The 18,946-nt window shown below is 42.7% G+C and overlaps 1 protein-coding gene across 2 annotated transcripts in view; it reads right to left on the bottom strand.

Annotated features, from left to right (window-relative positions):
• The window catches only part of ZSWIM8 (zinc finger SWIM-type containing 8), a 63,303-nt gene extending 57,463 nt beyond the window's left edge, over positions 1-5,840 (bottom strand). The window contains exon 1 of one of the 2 annotated variants that reach the window (XM_061344195.1): positions 5,489-5,840. In XM_061344195.1, coding sequence (XP_061200179.1) covers positions 5,489-5,666 — 178 coding nt within the window. In that variant the 5' untranslated portion in view covers positions 5,667-5,840. The remainder of the gene's footprint in view (positions 1-5,488) is intronic. The other variant, XM_061344194.1, reaches the window with a different exon arrangement.
• Between the last annotated feature and the right edge of the window lie 13,106 nt (positions 5,841-18,946).

Raw genomic sequence — 18,946 nt, 5'->3', positions numbered from 1 at the left:
AGAGTCATTCAACTTGTCATCCTTCCACAAGACAAAGGTATTACTCCATTATGAAACCAAGTTTTTGCTTAGCAGAAACTCTAGACAGCTTCAAAATCTCCATCCTGGCTCTGAAGCAGTGTATTTAATTATGCCAATCAGTATCAAACAAATGACTGTCTCTAGAGCTCCTCTGTGGTGCTTTCCACTCTAATGAATCAATGTCCCCTTTGCATTTTGTGTTACAGCCCAGCAAGTCCCCTTCTCAACTTGGACCTCTGCTTCTGCTATATAGCAAGTCAACATCACCAGCCACAATGGAACAGAGTACAAAAATATGTGAAATTCATTTAGTAGCTGAAAAAATATAGAGAAACCTAACTTCTACTACCAGCTAAGCCTTCACTTTCACATTACCTTTACTCTTTGGACACCTGATCTCTGCTTATTCCATATGCAGCCGCAGTATCTTCTCACCAACATTTATAAGATTCTGTCACTTCTATAAAGAAACTCATTAGGGAGCTATACTTTTGCTCAACAGTAACTGTTTTGAAGTTTTAATGTTATTAGTAAACTTGGATATATTATAACAGATATATTTGGGCTAAATGAGATTTTTCATGTGTTGCACTAAATAAAAGAGAATTTAATTTACACAACAAGCAACATGTACTACACCTGTACCTTCCAGAAGTGTGAATTGATTGCATAATCTGCTTTTTGATACCAGACACATAAATAAAGTAGGAAAAAACCCAACAACCAGTTGTAATATTATAATACACAGTAACAAAACAGCAGTGAACTACAGAGTCTTCATTTCCATGTTCACCACTCGAGTAAGCATGCTTTGGATGGCAACAACTTTCTTCTCTGAAAAGAGCAAGAGCCTGGAGAGCACAGTATGAATTTGAAAGAGACTACATGTTTCTTCTGCTGTGCTCTTGAGCAAGAGTTAACTTGAGTTTATTACTTACTGGCAATCCTGAGGAAGAAGTGTTGTCCTCTAAGCCACTTGTTGTTTGCCTGTATAAATTAATGAATTGTCAATGTAGCAGTATGAACACTGCTCAGACTTTGATCGGACTGTCTCTCTAAACTGATCATATCTTCACCATAGGCACTGTCTATTCTCTGCCAATGATTCCCTCTCTACAGCTTCTACTTTTGAGGCACTGTGCCCAGAACTTAACATTGTGGGCACTCCTAACAGTTTGGAAGAACATAAACTGTCTGGGGCTGGATAATGGGAATGTTTTCTAGGATATCACTGCCTGCATCAGTTCTTAGTTATGTTTGAGAGGATTCTGCAATACAGTACACAATGGCTCAAGCTTACAGTAGAGGAAAAAAATGAAGCATTTTCACTAGCTGCCTACTGAAAACAGTTCCAACACCACTTATCAGCATGCTTCCAGCAGAAGCTGGTGTAAATGAACAAATACAAACTGAGCAAAAATATTGTGATCATAATATTTAGCAATCCTACAGTATTTATGGCAACTTCTTAAGTGCTTGGTAAACATTCTTCTTCAGAAACTGTGAAATAGAAAGGACTAAGGGTGAGAAAGAGCTTAGAAGCTTTCAAGAAGAAACAAAGCCACAGTGCATTTGGGGAGATCAGAGTAAATGTTCAAGTACACTCATTAAGTCCTCTGGTACAAAAATCTTTATGTGAAGATAATTGGTAACAAAACATTTGCAGAAACACTAGACTTACTTCAATTACCAATGAAAAGTACAACTGTTTCAAAAAGTGAGAAGGGATCAGAATGGTTCTCAGAATGGTTTCTGGGAACAAAAAGACTGTCCAGAAAAGCAGAGAAAAGGCAAGTAAGTGTATCTGTTGGTAAAAAGGTAACAAATTGGTGGAATGTATTTAGATATGGAAGAAAGTTTGCTGGAGTCACAAACCAACTCAGGGAACCAGATGGTTCTGAATACACTGCAAAGATACTGTTCTTCAAACCACCCATCACCTTAACTTCAAAGCTGAATCCCCTGGCTGCCTAGCTGTAAACTTCTAATCAATGACGTGTACAGGTGATGGCCAAACTTCAGCTACAAGCAGTATCTCATTCAAAATAAAAAAACAAAAAAACACCAAACCCAAGGGCTAAAACCAAGCAAACATGGCAGTCTAATTAGAGCAGTCATTCTGAAAATAAGTGTTCAAAATTATGACAGGACTCTTCATATTCCCAAAATTAACATGCTTTGCTGAAGTTTCCTCTGAGACATCAGTACAAGCGAGTCAGTGCAGATGGGAGCAGTTTCAAAATCTAAGGGCATCCATACAGTGGACACAATGCCTTCCTCCTTCACATTAGCAATTCAACATTCAAAGAGAAAACTCCTTTTTAGAAAATGATGTAAGAGGACTTTACCACAATGAAAATTAAATAAGGAAAAATCAACCATTTACATTCCAATATTTTTTGATGTAATAACTGGAGCTACATAGTTCCATAAAGAATCCTATTCCAATCACGATATTAGAGAAACTCAGACATTTTTTCTCTACCTTCCATCATCTTTCTAGCAAGTTGATGGGGTGACCAACAAATAAGTGAGTAACTTAACTTTTTGGTGACCCTCTGCAGTGAAGCACTGAACACTCTGCATATTTGCAGCAAGCTACCCCAAGCCTATTGTTAAATTTACAGTAAGCATAATCATAATAGCAAAAATACCCAACAAGAAGATAAAAAGCTGCAAAGCTAAGCAAGACGTAACCGGGAGGGCAGGAGGGGCTAGTCTGTTTGTTTAAGAGGACTCCCCAGCCAACAGCACTTCCATCACTCTCTGGGGGATTCCCTTGGAACCAATTTGTGTAACAAAGAATTGGATGCTCACAAGAACAAACGGAAAACAACTGAAGAAGCTAGAAATCCTTTCTATTAAGTAACTTGTCTGGCTGATTCCAAATGAAAACACAAGCTGAGCTCCAAACTGGAGGAAAAGAGTGGCAGAATATAGTTCCTCCTGTTTTCCCTTAGCATTTAACACCAAAAAAACTCAGTGTCTAACATCATTTTTTGTTTGCCTGGGCAACTACATCACAGGCCACTGCAAACTGGTAAGCTGAAAATAAAAGCACAAAGCTCTATTCAACATTTCAGAAGACTCACTACAACTCACAACCTCAGAATCCAGCAAGCTCTCTATACAAACTGGTCTTAGTACAAAAACACTGTCCAAAAGAGGTGTTCAAAATACTTAAATTGGTGCAGGAGTTCTGAAATCCAAGGACATCCCAGATGATGACAGATCCTTCATCAGACCAGACCTGCTGGCCATAAATGCACTGCATACAGTGTAGTCCCTGCAAGCGCTCCATGTCGGTAGTATCTGTATGCGACTTCACAGAGTGAATAAATAATAATTTAGGCAGCAAATCTGTGTCCACACACTTTTCCAAATGAGTCTGAGCAGAGCCTGCGAAGGAGAGCAAAGACCTTAAAGCAGGCAACAGTATCCTTTCAGAATGTCTCCTTTGTTAAAATTAAACTTTTTACAAAGAAATAAAGTCTCTGTACAGAAAATGCCTAAGAAATATGAACCAAGTACAAGCACCCAGCCCATGCATGTTTGCAGAACCTGGAACAGCAATGTCTCAGTGTGGTGCAAATAATAATTATCCCAACAATAATGTTAGCTATTATGCTTCATATGTCAGGAAAGAGACTGAGGATTGCAAATACACAGAATCTACTGAAGTGATTTTTCATTTTAATGCAACAAGTAGATGACAGCAGAGACAGAAATTGCGGCCTGCTTTTAATTTGGTCAAGAGAGCTAAAGGAACTAGGCCAAGGCCCAGAAAAACTCACAATCATAAAGTGAACCAGTGGAGAACAGTTGTCTAAAAACATTGCAAAGCTGAACAAAACCAAACACCTTTTCAAACATCAGTTATATGTAGGCTGCAGACTTGTACGGCTGTACAAACCACTTTCACACATGTCTGCCAAACTAGAGATGTCTTTATATCCACAGCAGTATGTTTTCAAAACTTAGGCTCCTTTCCAGCAAGTCCACATGCAACAAGATTTAAAGCAAAACATGAAGTTTATATGCCTTCCCTTGTGTCCAATGCGTATTTCTACATCTCAAGATTCATAGCTTTAGAAAGCACAATGCCAACAGCGTTCCCTTTCTTTACACCAATAGTGTATTCCATACTAAACCCAACGTGTCCTGGCAGCAGCATCCAAGAGAGCGATCCAACTTGGACATGCAGTCAGCATTTCTCTCACTCTCTCTTGTTTTGGGTTGGGTTGGGTTTTGGGGTTTTTTTTGAAGCTTTCATTCTACCCTCAACTCTAACCCTGACTTGTCAAGAGACAGGTGTTTACATACCTCGGACTAGGGCAGTTTCAAATGTATTATGAATTTAGAACTTAAGCTGCTCTGGAAAGCTTATGGTTAATGCAAATGTACTTTCTGGTCCTAACCCAGTGACAAACATTTGTCCTTAGTGTAACATGGGTAGATTTCTGCACAATTCAATACAAATTGCATTCTCTGTTCATTTACAGTCAAGATTCAGAAGAGAATGAATTTTTGCAGTTCCAGGCTGGGAGATATTAATGAGGCAGGTGATGGTCACAAAAGCCAGCAATAACATGAAAAGCATTGACACTGGGTTGAAAGAAAAGAAAAGAAAGAAAATAAAAGGAAGAATAGAAAGGGCTTGTCTAATTTCTGACAACTGTACGTCCAGGCTCCACTTGATGTAAACATCACTTGAGTTCTAGGGTCAAGATGCATCAGAACAAGAGAGAAATAGTACTTCATTAAAAAAAATAAATAATCAAGCAAAGAGTTAGTACCAACATGACGATTTTAAATCATTTTAATTGCTTATGTTATCTACCTCTCTGCTATCACATTATTATTCAAAATAAGGAAATACAACCACTCTTGAAGTAGACACACTGTAGTTTGCTGACTTCTTTGCTGCTGACTTCTTGGTGACAGTCTTAAGGACCCCTAGTTTACCACTGCAAAAGGAAGTTTGCTTATTTACTAGAAAGAAATGTACAGAAACTGTACAAGGAAAACAGACTACTCTATACAATGGCTTACATGCCTCTACATGAATAGTTTTATAGCAGTTCCAAAACCCCCTGGTAAAACTTGATGCATTTCAATCAAAGCAAGTGGGAACCTATGTGTAGTTATTGCCAGCCAAGTCTGCAGTTTGTTTATAGAGAACTGTTTTCAGGTTTCCAAGAGCAAGCCCACAGAATCTATTCAGAACAGTACTACAGTACTACAGAGAGCATGCAGGTGAAAATCACCCAAAAGGCAGCTTTGTCCTAAGATCCCCAGTAAATGTGCAGTTTCAGTCTTCGGTCAAAAAATTATTCTGACAGCGACCCTATATACCTGGCTTTGCAGCTTTGCCACTCCTTCTGCACATCTCCTCACCTACCACCCCCCCTAACCCCACAACTTCCACGAGTCCAGAGCGCATCCCAACGAAAATGGTTGACCTCACCTTTCATTTTGACAGTGGGAGAATTGGGTCCTGCCGATTGCTTCCTCCATCCTCTCCAGTTCTGGCAAAGGCTTTCCGCCTCAGAGATAAAGGAACAAAGAGAGTCTTCTTCAAAGCGATCGGAGTCTTCAAATGAAAACCTCTCCCCGTCCTCCCACTCCGCAAACATGAGTTCCATCACATCCAACTAGCGACGCGGGGGAAAAGAAGAAAGCAACAGCACTGCTCACTCCAAGCAGGTGGATGGTCTTGAGGGCTCATGCAGTTCTTAAAACCTCAACTTCGATTCAATCCCCATACTGACAGAGCCTGCACTATCTGAGGCAAGAGAAGCAGGAAATCAACTAACGGGAAGCTCGTAAAAATCCCAGAGAGAAAAAAGAAAAAAATCCAAAACAAGGTTCTTTAAAAAGTTAGACAAAAAAAAAAAAAAAGAAGTTTATGTCCACAAAATGTATTTGAGGCGCAAGGGGGTGGCCAGTCTACGGGAGCTGCCCCGGGCAGGACAGGTGCTTGCCGGGCACACGGAGGGGTGAAGGCTTCCGACGGCCGCGGCGCTGGAAGACAAGAGAAAGGGCCGGTTTCCTCCTCCGGGACTGCCGCCCGGGTAGAACCGGTATCTGTGCGCAGGGCCGGGTCTCCCTGAGGTTGTGCTTTTCTCACTCTCGGTGCAGGAACCGGAGGCAGGGCAGGAAGGAACAGCGGAGGGGGGGGACGGGGAACGGACAACTTCCCTCCCGGGTCGCGGAGGCTTAAAAAACGGCCCGGCAGGGCCGGGACACTCGCGGTAGGGGCGGCACGACCTCCTGGCGGCTCGTCACCGGTGCCAGCGGGCGGCGGGCAGCGGCTCCGGCCTCATGGGGGCGCGGGAGGCGGCAGGCGGGGAAAGCCCAGCTCTTGGTCGCTGGCGGGTAGGGGCGGGGGGGAGCAGGCAGCCTGTCGCCACCGCTGCCGCCGCTCCCGTCGCGGTTGCGCCCCGCGGGTCTATGTGCCCATGGCCAGCGGGGCCCCGCGCGAGGACGCCCCCCCGTGCCCGGCCCGACGAGCGGTTCGCTGTCCTGGCGCGACGGCGGCGGCGGCGGCAGCAGCAGCAGGTCCCTGCCCGGCGCGGGCACCAAGATGGCTCCGCGCTTCCCAGCTTCACCTGCGCCACCCCCCCTCCTCCTCCAGCTGAGCCCTGCTTCCGTCGCGGGGCTTCCGGCTTCCGCTGCCAAGCTCCGGCGGGCGCGCGGGGCATGGTGGGATAGCCGGGAACGGCTGAGGGGAGGTGCGGGTGCGTGCGGGGCGGTGACCCGGCAGGGACGAGCTGAAGTCCAGCTCCGCTGGTCCCTCCCGTGTCAGAGAAGAAGGAAAGAGCAGACTGGCTGTGGAAAAGCCCAGTAGCCCTTAGGGTCGCCGCCAAAACAGTCTGTGGTGCTCGGTTAGCGCCTGCCTGCCGCTCTGTAACAAGCGGGTGTACCCGGGGACAGGCGTGAGCAGCGGGCTGCGGGGCGGTTCTGCTTTGAAAGGGCTGTCGTAAAGCAAAAGCTCGTCTGTTGTGCCTGCACGCACTGCGTGAGGCAGCGGGAAGCACGAGTTGTGCTGAAACATGGGAATGTATCCCGTAATACACCTCAAATGAGTTGCTGCTGTGATCACCTAATTCAGATGAAAGGAATAGTGACCTTGACAGAAACGTTTAAAAATAAGCCCTGCTCAAAAATGGCACAATGATCCCTTTCCTCAGATCAGAAAAGACCCTTGCGTTCCAACAGAGGTAGGAGTTGCAGGAGTCTCAACAACTCCCAACATTAAAACCAGAAAGTATCTCCCATGCCAGTCATGTAAGGAGTTGCATAAAGTAAGGGTTTCATATTCCATGGACTCTGAAAGCAGGAGGTATGGTATGTTTGGGGTTTTTTCTGTACTTCTGTTTTGTTTTGGAGGTACAGTTTGTTGCTTTATTGGGAGAGTAGACCGGTAAAATACCAAATAGTAAGGTTTCTCTGCAAGTTGAGTAAGCATCAGCCAAACAGCAGCTCCCAGATGGACAGGAAACACAGGAAATTATGGGGAAAAATTAATAAATAACTAAAAAAGACCTAGGGAAGAAAGAATGATGTACTGAAAGACAGCAATGAGGTGATGGTGCTCATAGTGAGTCTTAAGAGATGGACCTCGAAGGAAACTTCCTGTGTGATTTGTTCTTAGGTATGTAATGCTCACCAGTTTAAGGTCTTGAACAAAAAGATGCGTTACTAAAATGTCCACCAACAGTAAGAGGTGTGTTTACTTGTGCATATGTCCAATCCTTCAGTGTCTCCTAGTGTAATGTAACTTCTGGGAGGAGCCAGGACTGCGAGCAAAGGGAGGCAGTGTCTTTCCTACCAGTAAATTAAAAAGGGAGAGTCTGCAGCGCTCAAATCTCTCTCCCAGACTTTACCTGACAACGTGTCGCTTCTCCAAAGCTACCGTTCTAAAACTACTTATACGATTCCTTTCAGGGATCCTCTTGAGGAGGAGTCTGAGGTAATAGTCAGATACACAAGAAAAGGATTCACTTCATGTCTTTTTACATAAAGAAATATTTTTTTAGCCAACATGAGTAGTTTTGTGCTTTTTCTCGGAAGTTTTTTGCCATCAGGTTATCTGTGTACATCTTAATTCACAGGAAGAGTTCATTTATACATGTGCACACATATATATTGCAAGGCTTGATATCTGATGGGTGATACTATAATAATCTGTTACACAAAAAATACATATCAGAGCCTATTAAATCAAATTGGGACCTCTGAAATTCAGAGGCTCTTCCTTGGTGAAAATAGAATTGTCTAGAACCTGTTTTTCAGCTAGCAAGCAATACTGTTAATTAACACTAGTTGTTGTAATTACTCTGCGCGCTAACGACACAGTCGGGCAATTAGGTAATTACTGTGCTCAGTCCCTTTCTACAGCATGCAGGGTCAGAGAATGGTACTTAATGGAGCCTGGGGATTTAGGGCATCAAATAAAATGCTTTGTCTTTAGTTCTACAAAGTCAAAATGTTTAGGTCTTGGTTCCACAAAGATAACAGTGGCACGATGCTTGATATCCTCAAAACTACCAGTGCTGAGCTCATGCAGAGTGACTCCACTAATGATAGAAAGCTCTCCGCAGATGTCTGAAGGAGGATCTTCATCAGTGTAACACTAGCTGGCACCACACTATTCTCTGCACTTGGTACTTCACTGCTTAGCCCATGGGTTCTTCTCTTTCTTTTTCCCATTGTCAGTGATCTGAGGTTTGGGACTATCACTTCTATTTTTCAAGGTAGATTTAGGCCTAGTTCCCTTTCACCTACGAATTTACCAGACTTGGGGTTTTGTTAACCTTCTACCAAGTTATTTGCATTAAGTCTATCTCAAAACGCAGTGTAATACCTAACAAACAAAAAGTTTGACCTTTGGCTAATCCAGCAGAAAAGCTGTCCTGCACTGATACCCAGCTGGATCAAATTTGTACTGCCAAGTGACCTGTTAGTGCACAGCACTAGCGGTAATTCAAGAGAGAGACACATCTGCCAGATAATGGGGATTCTGGCAGGTTATATCAATAGCAGTCTGAGTCAAGGGCATTGCAGAGAATCTCTGCTGCATGATAAAGCAGCTATACATGACGTATCGTAATACTTTGTGATATACACAAATACTTTGTGTATAAAGACATGATTTTTGCATGAAAGAAGGGTTTCGCTTGCAGGAAAAGTGTTTCCCTGGTGAGGAAAGAAATATTTAGAAGATTGTAAGAGTCTAAAAGAATAATAAAAAAAACACAGCTGACATTTTGAAGTGCATTTTTGATGGGGGAAGAGGAGATGAAAGAAGAGCAGAATAAAAAACTAAACACATTGTGTCCAAGAAATGAGGAGGTAATTATAAGTGAGATTCTGCACCCTGACCTAGATGTTATGGTACTTGAAATGGCATAAGTGGGCAGGCAACTACGGTGATGGCATAAGCCTGGTGCTATTTACTGGTATCTTTTATCAACATTATGTGCAACTCAGCACTGTAAGCTTCTACCAGAATCCAGCACAGAATACATTAGGAAAGGGCAGAGGAGAGGAGGAATAGTAGATTTACTAATGTGACATGCTTCAAATTATAAGGGGTCTTGAGCACAATATGTTTAACTGCATTGAATTGGAGAAGCCCACATTCCAGCTTTGGATTACCACAAGTTGCAGAAATTTCCAAAGATATCTGGCTTTTACTTTCTCAGAAACCACAGTCTGAAAGCAGTGGAAGAGGTGCGGAAAGTAATGAGGCAAGCGAAGCAGGGTGAATATTTGCACTTCTATCTTAAAATGCATTTCAAGAGACTGAAAAAATGTGTCTTCTGCGTTGTGCAGACCAGATTTGGGCGTGTTGTTCCCCTGGCCAACATGAGGGAGTGCAGGTGTGATTAAACTCTTCTCCTTGTCCTCAGGGCTGTGGCTTGGAAAGGCTCTGGAGTTCATAAACACTCATCCTCCAGCCAACTTATTGCATGAAACAGTCATATATTTTCCATCATGAATCTCCCAATAGACAAAACTACAGTCACTGCTGAGGAGACCATGAAAAATAGCATCTGACAATTCCAGCAGTCAATTTCAGTCCTCTGCTAGGAAGAAAGAAATTCAAGAAGAAATCCTGCAAAGATGACAAGGTTGCCACTAAGATGCTTTCTCCCTTAGGGGGATGTAATCCTCCCACCCCACATCCCTTTTCCTTTCTCTCTTATTTCAGAGAAAGGAAATTGCTGTTCAAAATTCCTCTGCCTCCGTTATACACAATCTTCAGAATGCACCATTTCGTATGAGACACATATGAGCGCTCACACATACCCCGGAGCAGAATTGCAACATTTACATTTGTTTCCTGTCTTAAGCTCTCACTGGGGACTAAAAATCAGAGTCTGCATTGTACCCTAGAATGAGCTGCTTCTCACTGGTGAGTCGTGTGGTTCTCTACAAGTCATGCCCTGTGTGGTTTTATTTCTGATCGCATGGGAAGTAAAAGACGTCCTTGCTATGGCTTGAATCTAACACAGGCTCAGTAACAAAGCACTCTGGAGATTTTATCACTGCTGATGCAGTGGAACCCAGCTGTTAGCTGCATTCTGACACGGAAATGATTTAATTGTCTTCTCACGTGCAGTAATGCACTCAGAAATGACAAGCAAAGGCAGATTTTTAAAGCACACTTACGGCTTTCTGTCTAAGTAATACATTGGCTGTGCAGAAGAATACTTTCTTGTGCTTTGGCACTATGACAGTATGCAGATAATTCTTGTATCCTAAGTTCCTGTTCAGATAGTAAACATCTCCAGACACATTACAACCAACTTGTTATTTATTTCAAAACTCTGGGCCTGTGGGACTGATGGGGAAATACTGCTTTAGCACAAAAGAAGGGACAGCACACAGCTCATTTCCCCTTGCTCTGTTTCTAACTGGATGAGTGGCTGTGCAAGATGGACAGGGCTTTCCCAGACATCTCATACTGGGAAGCTGAAAGTAAAGCTGCCCTGAGGAATCACAAGCTCTGGAAAACAAATTTCCTACATTTAGATTGAGAGGTTTCCGATCTTTGACTAATCCTTCCCACAGGAGACTTTGAAATTATGGTGTCCAAGGTTATCTCTTTGGAATCTTACAGATTATGAACATTTTCATGGCTTGACTTCGCAAACGAAGATCTGGGAAGGGCATTTACCCACACTTACTACAAGCGTGGTGATGACTAAAAAGGCCAACGTGGGATAGGCAAATCCGGCTACAAAAAGCACAGCAGAAGGTCTCCTTGGGTGGAACAGGTGGGACACTATTCTTCCTGCGTTGTCTTTTCTCCTCGAGACTAGTTCTTCGTGAGCTCTCAAAGGAGTCAGCAGCATTATGTACGGTGTGCCTCCAAGTCTCCCGATTGGAGGCCAAGGTGGACCACTGATGGTAGTCAATATGGCCAAGGCTAAAGTATTGTTTCAGGGAGTCCTTATATCTCTTCTTCAGGGCACTTCTCTTGCGGCTACCGGTGGCAAGTTCACCGTAAAACACGATCCTGGGGAGGCGGTGATCCTTCATCCTAGAGACGTGCCCTGCCCAGCGCAGCTGCAATTTCAGCAATATGGCCTCGATGCTGGTGACCCCTGCCTGTTCAAGGACAGTGACACTAGACACATAGTCAGTCCAATGGATGTTTAGAATTGTACGGAGGCAGCGCTGATGAAAGCGTTCCAGGAGTCGCAGGTGATGACGGTAGATGACCCATGATTCAGACCCATATAAAAGAGTAGACAATACAATGGCTCTGTAGACACTGATCTTTGTACTTTTCTTCAGGTGTTTATTACACCAGACTCTTTTATGGAGTTTTCCAAAGGCTCTATATGCCTTTGCTATTCTGTTGTCTATCTCTTTGTCGATCGTGGCATCCGAGGAAATGATGCTTCCCAGATAGCTGAACTGCTGAACTGTCTTAAGGTCTGACTCGCCGATGGTAATATGGGGATGGTGATAATCTTCTTGCGGTGCAGGTTGGTAGAGGACTACTGTCTTCTTCAAGCTGACTTCCAGACCCAAAACCTCAGCCGCCTCCTCAAAGCAAGATGTTAAACGCTGCAGAGCTGCTTCTGTGTGGGCAACAAGGGCGGCGTCATCAGCAAAGAGCAGTTCACGGACAAGATGATTTAGGGTCTTAGTGTGGGCCTTCAGAGATTAGGAACATATGCCTGACATTAAAGCCTTATTCAAAAGTGAATTCACTGTGAGATAAGTGACAGGTACCTACATACATACATGGAAATGGAGTCAGTAAGGGAACACTTTGCAACAATTGTTAGAATTATTTCTAAAAAGCAGGAGACAATAATTATGGCTAAGACCTCGTGTATGAACACAACTGCTACTCATCAGAAAGCGTAAGATGCCATTTATAGATAATACAGCTTGCAAGGATAACTGAGCATATTTAATCTGGCATCTTGTATTTCACAGGTTACAAGTATATTTCCCTCTTTCTTTCACAGTAACCTGCAGGAGCATTTGAGGGTTTTTTTCACACTTGGTTCTCTCTCCTGCCATTACCAAAGCTGACAGTCCTGCAGACTCTAATATGTACTGCAAGTTCACAGATAAATTAAAGGAGTAGCATCAAGCTAAAAGGAAAGGGAAAGAGATGTTCTTAATTTCTCAGAGCAGAAAGAAAACTGTTACACTGCAAGTCCTCTTTATCTCAATTGATATCACATTTGGACATTTCCTCATCTAAGGTGAAAAGATTGTGAAAGCAGTAATCTGTCTCTCCTTTGTCTAGAGAGCAGGTCAGATACCCCATTTATGGAAATACACCAACTGGTAACTCGGTTTGTCTAGAGAGTGATTACCCTAACTAGCAATGTTATATACATGAAAGCTTGCTAAATACCCTGAGAAGCACCTTTTGATGCAGGCATTAAGCAAAACATAGGTTCCTTGACTTACTGTCAGTCTTCCCCCCAAAAAAAATCAATGACTGTTTCTACCTGTGGCATTCCTTCTCTATCTATCTACAGTTTTAGTAACCCAAAATGGCAATCGCATTTGCTGTTGAGGGTACAGTCAGGTGGTTAAGTAAAGGATCACTGTTAGGGAGACATAGGAAGTCCATTCATTCATGTCAAGATCAACATATGCAATTTTGCAATATATCTTAGAAGATCTTGACTAACTGAAGTAATCCAGCAAACTCAGAGGTACCTTGATCTGCTCTCACAAAGCTTCTGCTCCTCCAGATGAAACTGGCCATAGCAAAATCTGCATTATAGCTGCCTGTCAGCACTGAAGTATTTCAAAATACAAAGATTAGGTACATTAGCACTTAAATACAGGAGTAATAGGTTGCTAAGAAAAGGTGATTCTGAAGTGCAGGAACAATGCTGTACAATATTATATGGATAATAAAAAGTCTTTGTATTCTGCAGAGCCTTTCCTCAGAAAAATAATCTAACTTTGGAGCTAGGGATGTGAGGGTTTTTATTTTAAAGATCCAGTCAATGCTGTCGGAATTCACTGGGAGGTTCAATTGTCAACTCAATTGTCAATTCACCATAAGGCTCTCTCTTACAAAAAGAGTGGTTGCCACAACCACACAGCAGTGCTCCATGTAAGAAAATGCACTGTCTTCTTTCGTGTAAGAAAGAGGAGACACTAACAAAATATTATGCATGTCACAGTGACTGAAAACTAGCTGGGCTGCTGGATACAGAGATAACTCCTCTCTGTCACTTCTCTGTTTCTGTAAGAAGCAAGGAAGAAAAGACTTTATCCTTTTTTTTTTCACTAGACCTACTTACTTGAGCAAGTAGGACCTATTGCAGGGTGCTCTACAAAACAAACCAGTTGATCCTTAAGATTATTTGATATTTATAGAGAAAGAGTGTTTGTCTCATTCTGTTTGGCCTGCAGATCTTATATGCCTGATATATTCAGGTGGCAAGCTTTTTGAAGAGGATCCTCCTCCTTTAGGAGGCTTATAGATTCCCAGCATAAATCAGCCATTCTATTTTCAGCTCTCCTCTCTAGGTAGGTGACTAGCCCTTAATGGTATTGACAGCTGTTTGCTTTGTGAGCTGACTCAAGGGCTATTACCACTTTAAGGTAGATCTTAATTTTCAACAAAATACTGTGACAAAGTCTGGTAAAGCTTACCATCCAAAACTTCAATGCATGTCCCAAGGTAATCTCCCATGTCTTCTTGGGGGACAAAAAGTAGGTTTATGTAATTATGTTCTCATATTTAGTGTTGAATCTAGCAACCTATATTTATTCATGATGGTTAAATATAATAGTAGTAGGAATTTAGTAGTGTAGTGGCAAGCTCTTTGCTTATTTCTTCAGGCTTCTTATGTGTGGACACTTCTGCCTATCTGAATAGGGGCATCCGATTCAAACAGTGCGTCACCCCTCAGTGTCAACAACAAAGTTGCAGCAGTTTAAACAGATTTTAAACCTTTGTAACTGTGTAGAAAAGCCTTGTAGAACGATAAATATTTCTCAGGTCTTAATCAACCTACCTGTGGTTGACATATTTGAGGAGTTAAAAAGGTTTCTGTTGATACTCAGTAAGTATAGCTGTGCTGAATCACAGAATCTCTCCTTAGTCTTGCTAGAGATAATGACATGGTAAACATGAAGCAAAGGAGCTTTCCTCCAGGGTGTTTGGTTACTGGTTCTAAAAAAAACACAGTGTTCAGTAGTCTGTAGTACACTTGTTCCTCTTAAACAGGTCTCCATCCCACATCAGAGGTTGTAATCCTGTTCTATCTCCAGCAAGCCTGTACATGCAAGCAGGGAGGGGGAAAAGAGTAAGGAAGGAACTAACCTTTGGAAGCACATTTTCTTCTCTGTATACAGCTCAGGTTTAAGCAGAGCGGATTAGTTAAACTGCAAAGAGGTTTTTGTTGTTCTTGTTTGAAGGGGGGTTGTTCTACGTTTGAGGAGAGGATAACAGAGAAGTCTAAACTTTCAAAGTGGTTTCAGTGGAGTTGTCCAGTTACATTGCCACAGTAAATCTCACCCCACTCCCTACATTCTCAGTGAGGAGGGCCCACAGTCCAGGCTAGACTTCAGGCAAACATGACAGCAAGCCACCCCTTCTCATGGAAACCTTTGACAGGTACCTGCTGCTGGCTTCTGAGCCCCAGGGCTGGCACGGGCTGGGAATCACAATGTGCTCAGCAAATGCTTCCCAGCAAGATTCATTTGCTGTAATTTTAATTCCTGCCCATTTGTTTCTTCTGTTGGGCAGCAACTGAACATGAGCCCAGCACTGAGTTATGGTTGTTTCCAGCTCAGCCCTTTGAGGCACAGCTGCCCTGATGTCAGTATGAAGGCCAGCACAGATTTAAACAGATGGGAGAAATAAGGCCTTTTGCTTAGCTGACATTAGACCAACACAGCTTGGTAAAGCTGATCCAGAGCAGTTGTTTCTTCCTTCCAAGAGACAGGCTACTTTTGAAAACCTGTGCAGAGAAAAGTGACTTTTATTTCTGGAAGAGTGTGTGGGATTTGGAAAGCAAGAAGGGAGAGACCAAGTGGTGCACCAGGTTTTCACCAATTTGTTTGAATGTCTGTCATGCTCCTGTCCTCCATCAGCATGTCTTAAATCCAAGGGTTTTTATAGAGATGAATTCCTCCAGCTGGATCATCAATGTACTTAAAGACCGAGTTTGCTGGCAGTACTTCCTCTTTTAACTTTCACAAAGCCAGCTATCTTACAGCTGGCAATATGAAACAAGTAAGCTCATGCCATACACTCCTTCCAAGCTTTTTTCACCACATGAAGGCAGCAGTCAAGTGCTTTAATATAAAACACAGGACTTGACAGACTTGTGATCTTGACCACAGTCTTGACTTTCTTTCTTTCCCAGGCAGTGTCTCCAGAACAGCGTTGCAGACCTGACTCGGTGAAACAGTGCCCGCTGACATGTAAAAGGCCGTCTAAAGTGCCTGCACTCTGCTTCTGAGCTTTGTACAAGCAAGAGAGGAAACATAGATAGGTGTAGAAAACCCTAAAGGCAGATGTGAAGTAAGCGATGTGTTAACCACTAGCAGGCCTTTCTTCAGCAAGTGCATGTCAGTTACAAACAGCAGGCTGGAGTCACCACATACAAAAAGTTATACACTATAATACTTGCAGTCTGCAGGTATCAGCTACACCAGTGTAACCCTAATAACTTGGGAAAGTCAGTGCAGCAGCAGTGACCTTGCAAGGAGCTAGACTGTATTTCAAAATGGACTTTTTGTACAGCACTGCAGATTTCATCAGCAGGGAGCAGCAGCGAATATTCAAACTGTGTTCTTGCATCAGTGGCTCATTCAAACTGCATTTCCTTCCTCCCACTTCCACTGTTCCAAGGCTGGCTTTAATTCTTAGAGTGGTGACACATGACTTCTAGACTGAAAGGAGACTAAATCATTCTGAACGAGTTTGTTCACAGGTAGTATAGAAAGATCACCACCAACAGCAAATTATAAAGCCGATGTATTAAATCCTGTTAAGTGCAGGGAGTTGACCTGCAGGTACCTTTTACCTGTTCCAAATGGCAAAAAAACATGGCATTTGAAGAATGGTTGCATTTCACTGGAACAGTAGCTAACATGATGCTGACCTTGTAACATGCTTTAGCATGTTAAATCTGCTCTAAAAATAACATTAATAAAGAAATTTAATTAGCTTAATTCAGTGCTGAACAAAATCCCCAAACCTGCCCTTGATTAAAAATAAGACAGAGCCTCACACAGTCACAGTATAATCCATTTATTAGCATACCTTGTGAGCCATTAGTGTTGATCCAGGGGACATGAAAGTTTTGGCACTTGACCGATGTCAGGGGCACTCAGCCCCTGGTTAGAAGAAAGGGATTTCAACAGAACTTAGTGGACTGCTACACAAGTGAGATTTTCTTCTTGATGTAGGAAATTAAATACTTTCTAGACAAGTAAATACACAGCCTGAGAGATGTGTGTTGGTCTGTCTGGGTCACAGTGCCCCATTCCACAAGAAGTGGTCCCTAGCTGGTTACCACCAGAGGCCATTCTGTTCCCTTCAGCTGCAAGAAACTCCCAGTGAATCTGTCAAAACGGTGTTAAATACCACAGTGCAATTCATCTCTCAAAAGCTTTCATCTGATTGCTGAATATACACATTAAATCTGTCTTGAAATGGTTGATGGGTCGCTGCAGATTTTTTGGAGGTGAAAAAACTTCAGGATATTGACTTCATAGAGAAAAGCAGACAGACAAAAGGCAGGCCCACCTCTCCTACCCCTAAGATAGCAAATATCCATGTTCCCTGTTCCTCACCAATGCCTCCACTAATACCTTTGAGAAACTGATCTGTTATTCTCTGCATACATGGATTACAAGGGTAATCGACATTCTGCACACGTTAATAAACAGCTGCCTGATTAATTACAGCATATAACATCATATAAACCATCATATAAACATCATATAAACCATCAGAACAGTATTCAGTTACAGAAAAGGAATAACTCTTTAATCCAGCTTCAGAGGGCCAAAGCCTGGACTAGAGTCAAGACAGGGCTGCTAAAGGTAGCAGTGCAGGCACTGCAGGTCAGGAAGACAGTAGCACTGGGTGCTCTTCAAAGAAGGATACCTGGAGCACTAACAGCTGCTCCTTACATCCTTACTGTAGCCATGTTTCTACTCCTGCCAATGCTCCCAGCCAGTCATAGTGACATGCCCTTTCTCACATAACTAGCATGTGCCACAGTGCTGTAGGAAGTTGTCTCACAGCATCCATGTGCCACACTGCAACCACCAACAGTAGTGACTGAGCTCTCAGCTCCTGGAAATAGTGTATATGCATTAGCCTTATCCAATGAACTAACGCTGTATAGACGGACTGTGTCACCCCTACAGGTATGTCAGCCAAGGCAAAGCTCTAGTTCATGTGCTTCCTGCCCAGAGCTGCCTTACTTTCCCCAGCCACACCCACGGCAATTGCTCTGAGCTCAGCACCTGCTCAAGACCCAGGGGGAATTAACCTTGGCAGGTTTTCATCCCGTTGTAGCTAGGCTGCTACCAACACCACACTAGCAAGTTTAGAGCTAGCTGCAGCATACATAGAGTACACATACAGCACTAAAACCACTTAACAGCATTACCTAGTATACAAAATGATACTGAAAATAATCAGCAGATGGCACAGCCTCCCCTGGCAAACTGCATTCAGTTCTGGTTACCAAAGCTTAAAAGGTACAGCAGAAAGAGAAGACATGAAGAGGCAGTCATCAGGTTATCAGATACCTAAACAGTTTGGCTTGAAGAGAGACAGAGAAGCCACGGTTTTAAAAGGGATTATCTCTAGATCGGTGGACAGCAGAGAATATAAAGCCAGGCCCCTTATTTCCTCTCATAGCTGAGAACACAAGGACAGATGGGATTCAATGAAAACAAAAGGCAATTAATTCAGGAACCATAAAAAGAAATTATGTGCTATGGAGAATAAAATTATATTGGTTCTTATTGCCAGAAAATACTGAGGCTGAGGGCTTAGTTGAATTAAATATGGGATTAAACATTTATATGGAAGATGAAGGCTGGTCACATTAAATATATTTTTTTAAGTTAGGAATATAAACTCATGCTTTAGGAAAAAAATAATCACAACAGGATAGTGCATAAGGTTTGTGTAACACGTGGAGGACTAAGTACTTGTACTTCTGTTTTTAATGGTGATAACAGTCATGCAAGTAATTAATTTAAATGGGCCAAGAACAAAATTCTCCAAAAGGAAAGGCTGTTAAAACTTGTTCAGTACAAACTGACACATGCAATCCCTTAAACATCTGCTGCTGGCCAACATTAGGTACAAAATACAGTCCTAGGGTGGTTGGGTGCCACTTATCTAGGCAGTTCCAATAAGCCTTGGTGGCAAAGTATGCGAGTT

Source organism: Neopsephotus bourkii, unplaced genomic scaffold, assembly GCF_033783945.1.
Source record: "Neopsephotus bourkii isolate Nb327-2 ecotype Australia unplaced genomic scaffold, CSIRO-AGI_Nbou_v1 NB_196, whole genome shotgun sequence".
Classification (NCBI taxonomy): domain Eukaryota; kingdom Metazoa; phylum Chordata; class Aves; order Psittaciformes; family Psittacidae; genus Neopsephotus; species Neopsephotus bourkii.
Note: the sequence above shows the minus strand (reverse complement) of the source record. Positions and strands in the feature narration are given on the sequence as shown.